The following is a 12,071-nucleotide window of genomic DNA, read 5'->3' on the forward strand; positions in this document are numbered from 1 at the left end:
AGCATCTTGCTGTCCCAGTAAGGTGCTGCTGTTCAGAGTAATTGCATTTGCTCAGCATGGCTGAACTGGCAGCAGAAGGCATGCCTTAAGAGGAGGCTAATATAAACACCATCCTGAGTGCTGTGCATCTCTTAGTAATAATCTCATAAAGAGCCATGTAACAAAATCAAGACAGCCAGCATGGAAATCTCCAGATGCTTAAAGGCAACACCTCAGCATGCACAGCAAAGGCAGCAGATTGCCTGTGGCCTTCCTGCTGCTCTGCTCCTCTTCTATTCCATCACTGCTGATCAGCAGTGCCCATCGATCACTGGTTGAGACAGAGCTGTGCTGGCCCAGCAGTCTGTTGAGTTACTTCTGGGCCTTCCAAGAGCCAGTCTGTTAGTGGTTTAATATCAGATAATAAACCCTAGAGCAGGCAAGCTCATCTGCTTTGCAAGGGGAGGGAGAATAGGCTCTGCACTCAGACTCCTGCTGTCCCACCTCACCTCAAAGCGCCTGCAACAAGGAGATGTGAAGCAAACATCTTCATTCCATGTTAGGAGGAGTTGGACTTTACAGACACAGCATTGGCAGCGTGTGAAACTGCCCTTAGAACAAGGAAATGAGTCTTTTTTCAGAGGGGCCTCTTCAACTTACTGTGTGGGATTCACTGGTTTAAAAGACAACAGCCACTATGTGCTCATAACCCTCACACTTGTCAACTGATGGCACCTTCTCTTTCACTAGCAGGCTCTCTGCAAACAAAGCCTCCTGTGGTAGAAGTCACTACACCAGCATTAAGAACATGATATTAACTAGGAAAGATCAGTCATTGACAACGAAGCCCCAACAATGGGCATGCACCAACCCACAGCTTAACAACCCATCAGAAAAGAGACATTCCTTCCTGCTGGAATTGCTGTGTATGGATTACTCTGTTAATGGAGACAGCATTATTGAGGAGTTAGTGCACTCAGGCAATACCAGGCTCTGTTCCAAGCTTCACTGCTTATCCTTTGGACAAATTACTTTGATTCTCTGTGCCTCAGTCACTGCACATCCAGGACAGTGACAAACTTCACCTGCTTTTTAAAGCTACTTCCTCCTGTAAGGGCAAAGTAATAAAGCACATGAACCACAACACTGAAAACCATTAGTACTGCACCTGCATTTTATTTCTTTAAAATCACATTTGCCAAAAGTATCACCAAAAAATGACTATGATAAAAATATAGCACAATTTCCTCTATGAATAAACGTAGTTTGCTCTCTGAATTCCACCTAGTTTATAAGGCCTGTGCAGGAAGAGCAGATCACCCTGTATCTCTGTTAAATAAATCCTCCAAACAATTTGGAGTTCCTATGCTCTGTGAGGAAAGAGATGGAGGCAGCACAGAGATCACAGGTTGTTCTTGGACCACTTAGCTTAAACAACACAAGGTCACAGTGTCCTGGGCAGTTCTAGGAAGCAGGAAGTGCAAGGGGAGAGCCTCACAATAACACAGCAGGAAAGGAAGCTCCATCCAGCAGGTACAGAATAAACCAAAGGTAAAAACGTTGCAGGAGATGCTGCAAGAAGAATTACAAATGAAACAAGTAAAACCAATGAAAACAAACTTCAGGTCTGGAAAGAACAACAGAACAAGACAAGACAAAACCAAACCAGGTAAAGCAGCAGCTCTAAACTACCACAACTCTGTCAAATGAAGGGGGACAGCAGCCACAGGCTGGTTTTACAGTTTAAAACTTTCGTGTTATCCAAAGGAATCCAACTCCCTGGAGGAGATTCAATGCCAGGGTTTGGGACCAAGCTTTAAAGAAGTCTTTCCCCTCCAAAGCACGTTTTCCAGTGTGCATCACTGAAATATTACATCCTCACATGCACTGTGCAGTCCTGAACACCAACTATGTTTGTTACTTACTCTGTGAGGAGGTTGTTTTCAATTCAAAGAACACCACTGATGCCAAAATCCTACACAAACCAGATCACATTTAAATTGCATTTCAAAACAGTTCCAAATGTTTCTAACACATAGCAACTTCCATAGGCCTTATTAAAAACAGATATTAAAACAACTTATCAAGATACAAACCATTCAAACCCAGAACCATTAACAACAACTCTAAATGCAGAACAAGAACCAGCACAGTCCCTCAGCAGCAAAATCAAACGTGACAAGGCTGTGACAGGGCAACACTGGAAGTGGTCAGGAATGCTCTGGAAATAGTTGTGTTTGGCCAAGTTCTTGCTCACCCTCTGTGCAAGGCTTTGGGTAGGTTTCTTGTTGGACCCTGGGTCATTTCTGCAAAAGGTAAATAAAACAGTTAAAACACACACAACAGGAGCATAATGAGAGGCTGGGACAGCATCTTCTCTGACAAAGCCTGCCCCTTTCTCTGGGGCTTGCAGCTGGTACCTAATGTTCTTGTTAGGAGGTTTTAGATGGGAAACCACATTCTAAGCAAGTAACAACATGACAGTTTAAAGACTCTCCTTTGAACTGCCCTGTGCTTTAATACTTCCTCTGCTAAGCTCTTCCTCCCTGGCCCAGCAGAAAAAGCTGAAGGCCCAACTACACAGCAGCCTAAAGCAGCAGCAAGTTTTTCTCACCAAGTGCTATACACGTTGAACACTCATTTGCTCCATCTAAGCATGTTCTGATTTAACAGGACAAAACCCCACAAACTTTAAGCAGTTCTAGAGCAACAAGATTCAAAAGCAAATTACATTTCAAGGAGCTTGGTTATCTCCAGGCCTCAGAGTGTTACAAAGCTTTTCCACATCATTAGAAGCTGCTTTGCTCCTCCTGCATTTTGCAAAGCAACAACTCTGCTACCTCATTGCTTCGTTATTCATGCACAAGCACCAGCATCACTCAGGAAATGGCATTTCTAAACTGCAGACCCATGTGAAGGAGCACAAACTGCAAAACCACTCTCAGAACAGTTGGTTTGGAGACTGAGCATCTGGCTGGCACATCCACAACACTGAGGGCTTTATTTCTACAGCAGTTGCTCAGCAAGAGCAGCCGCTGACCAGACAGGTCTCAAGCCAGCAAAGCAACTTGTTCATGCCAACAACTGGGGAGAGATACCTGGATTACATCCCACATCTACTTACTGTGAATTCAGAAAGGCTGTGTCCTGCCTGGATCACACAGGCTGCTCCCAAGAGGCCTTTAGAGTTACATGGGTCACACAGCAACCAACCTTTACTCATGACTCAAGCACTCCAGTACACTATTGGTCTTACAGCTCTGTGTACACAAAACAAGGAACACTACCCAAAAGAGCAGCTCTGGAGGCCTCACACAGTGAACCTTTGGTAAGAGATGGTTCAGCAGAATGCAAGAATCCTTGAATTTATAGCATAAAATATTAAACAACCAGTAACTCCAACCTCACTGGTGTGTTCTGCCATCTGCTCACCCAGAACATGTACTACAGCTCAAGGAAAGGCAACTTCCCTGCAGTATTGCCCTGCTGAAGTCCACTCTCTCAGGGTGCTCTCAGTGCAGAACAGGGTGTGTGTCCTTGCCCGGTCAAAACTCAGTGATTTTTACACGTGATGAATGGAATCATGGTTCTGTGTAACGCTGCTTCCTTCCCAGGAAACAGAGTCATTTGAGCAAATCCAGCTCTCCTTCATAAACTGCAGTTCTCAGCTTTTAGTTACCCAAAGAGATAACTTCTTGTCAAAAGAAAAATAAAGAGATCCTTCTAGAAGAGATTTCAAAGCCTTCTTCAGTAAACCCATGGCTTTGGGCTCCGTTGTTCAGGAGGGAAGCACCCCACGGCAGCCAACAAAGGACAAACTCTCCCTGGTCACGCGCCAGTTCACGGTGTCTGCAATGAGCTGATGCAAGATGTGACGAGGAGAAATCACAGCTTTCCACAGATTCCCAGCCTTCCTACATGCCATCCCCCTCCTCATCTCTGAGTCACAGCTGAAGTGGGTGCACCCTTCACCCCTGCAATGGAGGGAAGAGAAGAAGTTGTGCAAACCACCACCATGACTCACAAGGACTTCACGCCAGTAAGAGGCTTGAGCTCCTCTAGGAGAAGCAAAGTCCCAGGAGCAGACTAATGCCTGTCAAATATTAGGAGAGCCTTTATCTCAGTGCCTCAGGTAACCCTCTAACCCAGAGCTGTGAGGGTAAGAATCCTTATGGCCATTACACATGAGAAAAGGAGACAATGACACCCTGGATAAACTGAACTGCCATGTAACAAACCTTAAAGCATTTTGGTTTCTTTCTCCTCAGGAACAGTGCATCCCACATCCTTCCACAGCAGCTGAGACCAAACTACAGATTTAGAAGATCTCCAAGCAAGTTCCACTCTCATTTAGAAACTGGGAGCTGTGATTATCTCAGCAAAAACACCTGCACACCAAAGCCATGGGGTTCACCACTAGAGAGGCCCCTGGACCTTCACTAGGGAGTACCTCACTCTATGAGCAGCTAAATTCCTCCCACCACTCCCCACACCAGAAGCTTCCCTGCTTTATCAGCTCCTATCCCACCCTTATCCCAAATCCCATCTAACATCCCCCTGACACTTAAAGAGTTTGTAGGTGGACTTCCCTTGCTTTGAAGTGAAATCGCCCTCCTGGCCTCAGCCATAAACGCAATTCCTCCTCTGTGTCAGTACAACTCAAGTCCTGTACCTTCCCTGCATGCTTCCCATCCCAGCAAAAGGAATTTGGGCAGGTAAAAACACTCTTTCAAGATGAATGATTCTCCTCAGCCAGCTCAGTTCCAACCAGCAGAGCTCTTTCCAGGCAGAGCCTGCTAGCAGAGTGTTCATTTGTATTTCACAGATTTCCTTCTCCATATGTTCTCTCATACTATTCTCCCTTTCCACCTCTTTAAACCTTGTGTGTTTGTGTTTTAAAAACACTGATCTTGGTTATTACAGCAAGGCCAGATGGTCTGTGACTCTTTATAAGGTATTTCCTCTTCCCCCTTTGATTCAAGAGGGATCCAAGAAGATAATTTATCAGTCTGTAAGCATCATAAACCTCCATCAACCCAACCAAGCCACGAGGAGAGCTGCTGGCAGAAACACTTGGGGAAAGCAGTGGCTGAAGGCCAGGCAGGAGCTTCCTCAGCTTCCCGGCTCCCTGGAGGTGCACTCAAGAGTGTTCCTGCTCCAAACAACAGGAGAATGCCTCGTCTGAGCAGCAGGTGGGGCAAGCACCGTCCCACAGGCACAGCTGCGGTGTCAGTGGCTTGTGAAAGCAGATCTCAAGAGATCTCCAGAGGAGGCCACGAGGATGCTCAGGGGCTGGAGCTTCCGTATGGAGCCAGGCTGAGAACATTGGGGCTGTTCAGCCTGGAGAAGAGAAGCTGCATGGAGACCTCAGAGCAGCTTCCAGTGTCTGAAGGGGGCTACAAGGACTCCGGGGAGGGACTCTTCATGAGGGACTGGAGCGACAGGACAAAGGGTGATGGGTTCAGACTGAACAGGGGAAGTTCAGGTTGGATCTAAGGAAGAAGTTCTTTACTGTGAGGGTGCTGAGGCGCTGGCACAGGGTGCCCAGAGAAGCTGTGGCTACCCCATCCCTGGCAGCATTCAAGGCCAGGTTGGACAGAGCCTTGGGTGACCTGGTCTAGTGGAAGGTGTCCCTGCCCAAGGCAGGGGTTTGGAACTGGGTAATGTTAAGGTCCATTCTAACCCAAACCATTCTGTGATTCTAAATATCGATGTTTGGGTGAAAAGCAAGAGATGGTTAAGAGAGGGAAATGTGTTTTCTGTTCAGTTTGTCCTTCCCCTGCCCGTTTAAAAATAGGCCTATCCAGCTACAAACACTGCTGAGAGCGAAGTGTGAACACACAGTGCCAGGAGACACAGTTACAAAAGCAGGAGCTTCATGAGTTCTGCAGCCTGATACAGAACCAGCCAGAATTGCTGAGGAGAATCTCATCAAGAAGGGTATAATTCCATTTACTGCTGGATAAAGGGCAATAATGAAGTGTGAAGCTAGCAAATGGTCAGCTGGCAGAAAGCTTTTGTGGTCAATTATCAGTTCCAGCCATGCATTTACAAGCAGATGCTCAAATCTCATCTCGTTTTTCCAGCTGCTCCAACGCAGCCTCAGCAGCATTTAGATTCCTATGGGAAGCTGCAAATAAATCTATTAGATTAAGTCTCATCTAAAACTAGAGAGGAAGCCCAGCCAGAACCACAGGTTATTTCCCAGCTCCCTGGATGTGGGAAGTTTACTCTCAGTACAAAAGGATTTCTTCCCACTAGTTGATGTTCAAACACTGCCCATGTGCCTGCAGCTTTTAGCACACAATCACCCAACACATATAAGCAAGCTGCATTTATAGAGAAAGGTGCCATGCAGGTAAGTGGAAAGACAAAACCTCTGTTGTAGCCAGCCTGTAATTCACCCAGACAACATACAAGCAAGGAGCAAGAGACAGGATACAGAAAGAGATTACATGGAAGAGGGGATAGCAAAGTCAAGCACTACCATAAGACAAATGCCAGGAGATTTGCAACACAAAACAGAGCTCAAGATTCATAGCAATGTATTAGTTACTGCTTCCCAAAGGGAATTCCTTTGCTCATTTTCCTTTAGAACTTCCTTGGGATCATTTTGCCTCTCTGCATCTCCCACGCAAGACACTGCTGCAGATCCAGGTGCCCAGAAGTGCCACACAGGGTCACAGTCAGCCCACTGAGGAGGTGTTCCAGTGGCAACTGGGAAAGCCTATGCTGTCTGTTGGGCTGAATTCCAAGCCTACAGCTATTTGGAATGAGAGGTTTGCACTAATAAGAAAATCAAATTGTGTGCATCACAGACAACCTTCTTCCCCAGCAAAGCAGATCCCTGCTCCACTCTGCAGCCTCCTTCATTTGGAGCTTGATTTTCTGTGACTCACAACATAAGTCTTGCATTTTTAATTTGAAAGAAAGAGAAAACAGGCCATTTGAGCTCTCCTTGCACAGTCCCCTCTGCATTACTTATGCTGTATTCATACTCTGGAAAGCAGCCCTGTGGCTATGCAGCTGCTCGTGCTGCCCAGATAAGTGCAGGCTTCGCGCACCCAGCCACAAAACTGTCAGCTCCTTCTACCTCCAAAAATGACAGTTATTGCACTCATGAACACTCAGAATAGCCACAGTGGGAGGCCAGCTCTGGACGCTACCAGAACATCCCAGTTCTACCCATCAGCTCTTACCTGCTCTTCACAAACACCTTCCTTTCACCCTCTGCAGTTGATGGCTCTTGGATGAGACTGTTGGGAGAAGTAATGTTGAAGGCTTCATCAGTAAATCCAAATCTCTGCACTTCAGCTAAAGATTCCCTGAGTTTGGGTTCATAGTTGTGAACTGACAAGAACAAGTTACCTCCCAACACAACTAGCCAGAGCTCAGCTCTGTTCTTTCAAGTAACACAGGCCTCTTTTGGGAGTATCCCTGATTTACTGCAGCAAGCCCCTTGGGTGATGTTTCCCACCTATCCCAAACTATGAAACTCATCTGAATCAGTCCTAGAACAAGACTGATGGCAGAACAGGAGCTGGAAGTGCAGCAGTCTTTTATTTCCTTTTAAAAAACAAGTACATTCAAAATGTCAAAGCCTCCAAGCTCAGCAAGCCAGGGTGTCTACCTCCATCACCAGCACAACCTTACCCATGCCATCTGGGGGTTACCTGTTGCAGGAGCTGCAGCTCTCTTCATATGGATGTGCACACTCTGGATAGAAAGGCTCAAGCTCTGCTTCCAAAGCACATATCCATTGTTTCAGGCTTTAAAAATAAAAGATGGGGGGGGTATGGACAATTTATCAAGTTAGGTTCCAGAAGACAGAGGGTAAGAAGCAGCCTGCAGAGCTTTTGCAGACATGAATTCTGATAGCTCTGTGCTGTGATTGCAAAAAAAAGGAAAGTATTTATTTGAGTAAAGCTGCAAAGATAAAACACTGAGAGCAAGGCAGGAGGGGCAGCTGAGTGCCCCAGCACACTGCTGCCTGACCAACAAAGCAGGAACCTGCAGTGAGCCCCCAGAAGCAGCAGATCCTTCAGTTACTTTAGGCCACACTGGGAACAGCAACACGGAACGTCTGAGGACAGCGACCGCAGGGAAGAACCAAAGTGACAAGTCCAGGCCCAGAAGCATCCGAGAGCAGAAGAAACCACCCCTGTGCAGTGCCCGGAGCTGCTCTACTGCTGCCACCTGCAGGAAACCACTGCAGGAGAGCAGCCAAGGAGCCAGCACAAACAGCTCCTCTTTCACCCTGCATACCACTGCCCAGGACTCAGTTACCACCCTTCTTTGCCCTGTCTTCTTCCCCCTCTCATAGCATCTTACAGGGGCAAATAGTAAGTATTCCCCCTCTCCCCCATTTCAGTCCATCTGAAGGAATAAGGAAAAGGAAACACAAACCCAGCAGCACACAACCAACCAAACTGGTTTAGGAAACCACAGGGACATTTTGCAGGCTCTTAAGAAATTACCTTTCTTCCTCCTCCTGTGACACAGGAATAACTTTGCCAGGCTTCTTCCCACTGGTTGCCTCTTCCTGCTCAATCTGGCCTCCAGCTGTACCACCTGACTAGAAAGGTAAGCAAAAAGGGGATTAACACCCAATTAAAAAATCATTCCATGTAAGTCTCGATTATACAGTTATAAAATCCCACTTGGAAAACCTTTCCTTTCTGTGTAAAAGGCACATTTGTATGCACATGGCCACCACTGCAAATATTAAACTGACATGGGACTGAAAACATTTTAGCTACAAGAATTAAGATGTGTGTTTACTTCCACGCTGATTGATGGCTGTTCAGCTTCTGTGGAATCCTCATCACCCTCTGGAAAGCTCAGTTTCCTTGAGAAACGGCTCTTGGTTGCTTTGGGAAGTTCTTGGCTCTCGAACGCAGAAGATGGTGTGGAACACATCAGCACCAGAGGCACTGAACCACCCTCGGCTGGACTATGGTTGGCAGAGGGCACGCATCTTTCCCCACCAGCACCAAAGTCAGGCACGTGGCTGCTGGTAGAAGGAGTCTTCCTCAAGCTTTGCCAGCCATTGGACATCAGCTCCTCCAAGGAAGCTTCAAGATCACAGCTATGAGCAGCTTTATCATTGCTGGCTGTTTCTAAAGCTTCTTTTTTAGCTTCCTCCAAACAGTTATCCTCCAGAAGCTCATCCACATCACCAGCATCAATTGGGCTAAGATTCAGAAGCTCCTGGATGTCAAGGTCAAAGAGTATGCGAGTTACTTGGGTTAACTGCGGGAGGTTCTCATCCAAACCAGCACTTTCATTCGGAAGACTGGGATAACCTTCAGAACTGACTGAAGAACACTCTCTGGACAGTTCATTTGGGTTCTCTGTGATCACACCTTCCCTCACAGCTGATGCCCCACTGCTCCTCCTGCTCTCATCCTTTTCACTCTCTCCATCCACATTTTGGCTCAGCACTGTCTTTCTAGTTAGGTACTGCTCAGATTCCACACAATCATCTGCCAAGATTTCCTGGATCTCTTCCTCAGTGAAACTGAAAGGAGAATTCCCTTCTTTGCTGTCTGACAGCTCCAGTAAGGCATCATCTGGCTCACTACCATCAAAACATCTGCTGGTGTCTAAAGAAATGGCCACATCATCATATTTTGATGCAGAAAAACTGGCAACAGGGTTGTTGTGGCCAGCATCATCCAGAAAACAAGGGGATCCTTGGAAGCAGGCAGGGCCTGGGGAACAGAGCAGCAGTTCCCTTGCTGGGTCTGGAGTGCTACAGTCATGACTCAGCACACAGGCTTTCTTTGCTGACTGCAGGGCCTGAACCTGCTCTGAGGAATGCAACAGCCTTTTGGCTCTGGGAGCTGTACTATCAACAGTGGGCTTAAATTCATGACAAACACCAGAGGAGGGAGGGGAATGGTCGTCCATGCTGCTGCTGGTTCCTGTGTCACAGTGACCCTGTGCCTTCTGCTTACAGCTCTGGAAGCTCATTGCCAGGTTCACGTGATGCTGGTGCCCTTTGATCAGCCTTCAGAAATCAGCAGGAGTCGGCTCCAACCTGCCAGAAAAACCAACATCTTAAAGGAAAGAACCTCAAGTGTTTTCCAAAGCAGCAGTGGTGTGAAGGGGAAAGCAAAGCCACCAGCTGAGGCACAATGTTAACTCACAACCTCCAGTACCTCGACTCCAGACCATTTTAGCTCTTAACACCACACAATAACAACCAGTCCCTTATTCCCTGGGTGTTCTCACACACAAGGTTGTTTGGCTTTCTCAAGCAGGACTAACACAAGCCCTAATCACTAACACAGTCCCTGCCATCTCCTCCAGAGCTGCTGTGAATCGGTCACTCCAATACCAGCATTCACAGGGTACTTTCTTTACCACCTTGCATTTAAAGCACAGAGCACCCTTGAGGTGTTGACCACAGCTTCAGAGGCACTCCCAGGGCCTCAACCCCCCCTCAGTGATACCAAACAAATAAAGTCTTTTTTTGGGTTAGGAAAAACTGAGCAAGCAAAGTAACTGCCAGGGAGCTCTGAGGACATTCAGCAGCTCTTAGTCACTACCACACTCATGCACAGCGTGTTTTCTAGTGAGAGATGAGATGATAAAGATGCTTCCTGTAAAATTCCATAGTTTAGAAGCATTCACAAACAAAACTTGTTTTCCTCCTGGAGAGGACTCGCACTAACATCAATCTTTTGACTTGGATGCCCTGCATTTGACTCTCTCCCAGCAGGAGAATCTGGGCTAAGAAAAGGTTATTTCCTGTCCTCTTTGACCAAGGGATTTAAAGGAAAATCCCTCTTGTTTTTCCCCTGCCTTCAAAACAAGGGGGGAATAAACCCCAGGGAGTTCTGCTGCTTCCTCCTCATTCTGCCCAACCAATAGGAATCAGCACAGTGAAGGAAGAAAATACCTCGGGAATCAGCTACACACATACAAAACCTATGCAAGAACACACAGAGCCATGAGCAGGCCTCACAGGGCTTGTCTGGAGCTCTGCAATTTAGCTCCAAGGGCTTCAAAAGACAAACAGAAGTAAATGAAACCTGGATCGGGTCCCAGAGTGCAGCAGGATCTAGCTCCAAACTGATAAGGGCCTGAAAAGAACCAAAACGCTTTAAGCCTTTTAGCTGGAACAGAAAGTACATTTGGGGATGTTTACACACTCCATTTGCAGACAGGGAACTGGTTTCTCTACTGCTGTGACCTTCCCAAGTCACCTAAACGCAGCCTACGCTGGGGCTGTACTTTCAGTGTGGCATCAGCTGATTCAGGAGCAGAGCTCTGGTAGCAGTGACTCATGAGCCCGGATAGAACCCCCTGCCATTCCCAATGAGTGCAATTCAGGGGCTGTTTGAGGGTTTTAAACGCTCAGGAACAGCTTTAAGAGCTCTGAAACTGATGCAAGACAAAGGTGCCCCTCTCACCCCACCCCTCATTCCAGCACTGGTGCTCGCACGGTCAGACCATGCTGGAGCCAGCGCATTCCCCACTGCTACGGATGTGCCCTTCTCCCAGGGCTGCCAAAGGAAGGCTCCTTGGAAAGTGACGTGTTTTATCATAGAACATTAGACTGGGTTGGGGTGGAAGGGACCTTGAAGCTCATCTGGTCCCAACCCCTGCCATGGGCAGGGACCCCTTCCACTGGAGCAGCTTGCTCCAAGCCCCTGTGTTCAACCTGGCCTTGAGCACTGCCAGGGATGGGGCAGCCACAGCTTCTCTGGGCACCCTGTGCCAGCGCCTCAGCACCCTCACAGGGAAGAGCTTCTGCCTAAGAGCTCAGCTCAGTCTCCCCTCAGGCAGGTTCAAGCCATTCCCCTTGGCCTGTCCCTACAGACCCTTGCCCAAAGCCGCTCTCCAGGTTTCCTGCAGCCCCTTCAGGTGTTTCTGTGGGTGTCTTCAATGAACACCGAGACCCAAACACACCGCTACCGAGGCTCCACCGGCTCCACCGCCCTCCGCAGCCTCGGCTCCGCTCACATCCGTTACGGGACCGCCCCTCGGTCCGCGGGCACCGCCCCGGGGCCGCCCAACCGGCGCCTCAGCCGCGGGGCCGGGACCACCCTAAGGGAGGAGCCGCTGCCGGGTGGGCGCTGGGT

The 12,071-nt window shown here is 47.9% G+C and overlaps 1 protein-coding gene across 5 annotated transcripts in view; it reads right to left on the minus strand.

Moving 5' to 3' along the window:
- Window positions 1-12,030, minus strand: part of LOC133223185 (S100P-binding protein-like) — a 26,216-nt gene extending 14,186 nt beyond the window's left edge. The window contains exons 1-6 of one of the 5 annotated variants that reach the window (XM_061373666.1): window positions 11,905-12,030; window positions 8,761-10,021; window positions 8,457-8,554; window positions 7,653-7,748; window positions 7,179-7,235; window positions 1,417-2,285 (exon numbers count right to left, since the gene is read on the minus strand). In XM_061373666.1, coding sequence (XP_061229650.1) covers window positions 2,063-2,285; window positions 7,179-7,235; window positions 7,653-7,748; window positions 8,457-8,554; window positions 8,761-9,954 — 1,668 coding nt within the window. In that variant the 5' untranslated portion in view covers window positions 9,955-10,021; window positions 11,905-12,030 and the 3' untranslated portion in view covers window positions 1,417-2,062. Of the gene's footprint in view, window positions 1-1,416; window positions 2,286-5,698; window positions 6,743-7,178; window positions 7,236-7,652; window positions 7,749-8,456; window positions 8,555-8,760; window positions 10,022-10,885; window positions 11,210-11,904 lie in introns of those variants that run through there. The other 4 variants (XM_061373665.1, XM_061373667.1, XM_061373668.1 and 1 more) reach the window with 4 other exon arrangements.
- Between the last annotated feature and the right edge of the window lie 41 nt (window positions 12,031-12,071).

Source organism: Neopsephotus bourkii, unplaced genomic scaffold (genome assembly GCF_033783945.1).
Source record: "Neopsephotus bourkii isolate Nb327-2 ecotype Australia unplaced genomic scaffold, CSIRO-AGI_Nbou_v1 NB_1632, whole genome shotgun sequence".
NCBI classification, from domain to species: Eukaryota; Metazoa; Chordata; class Aves; order Psittaciformes; family Psittacidae; genus Neopsephotus; species Neopsephotus bourkii.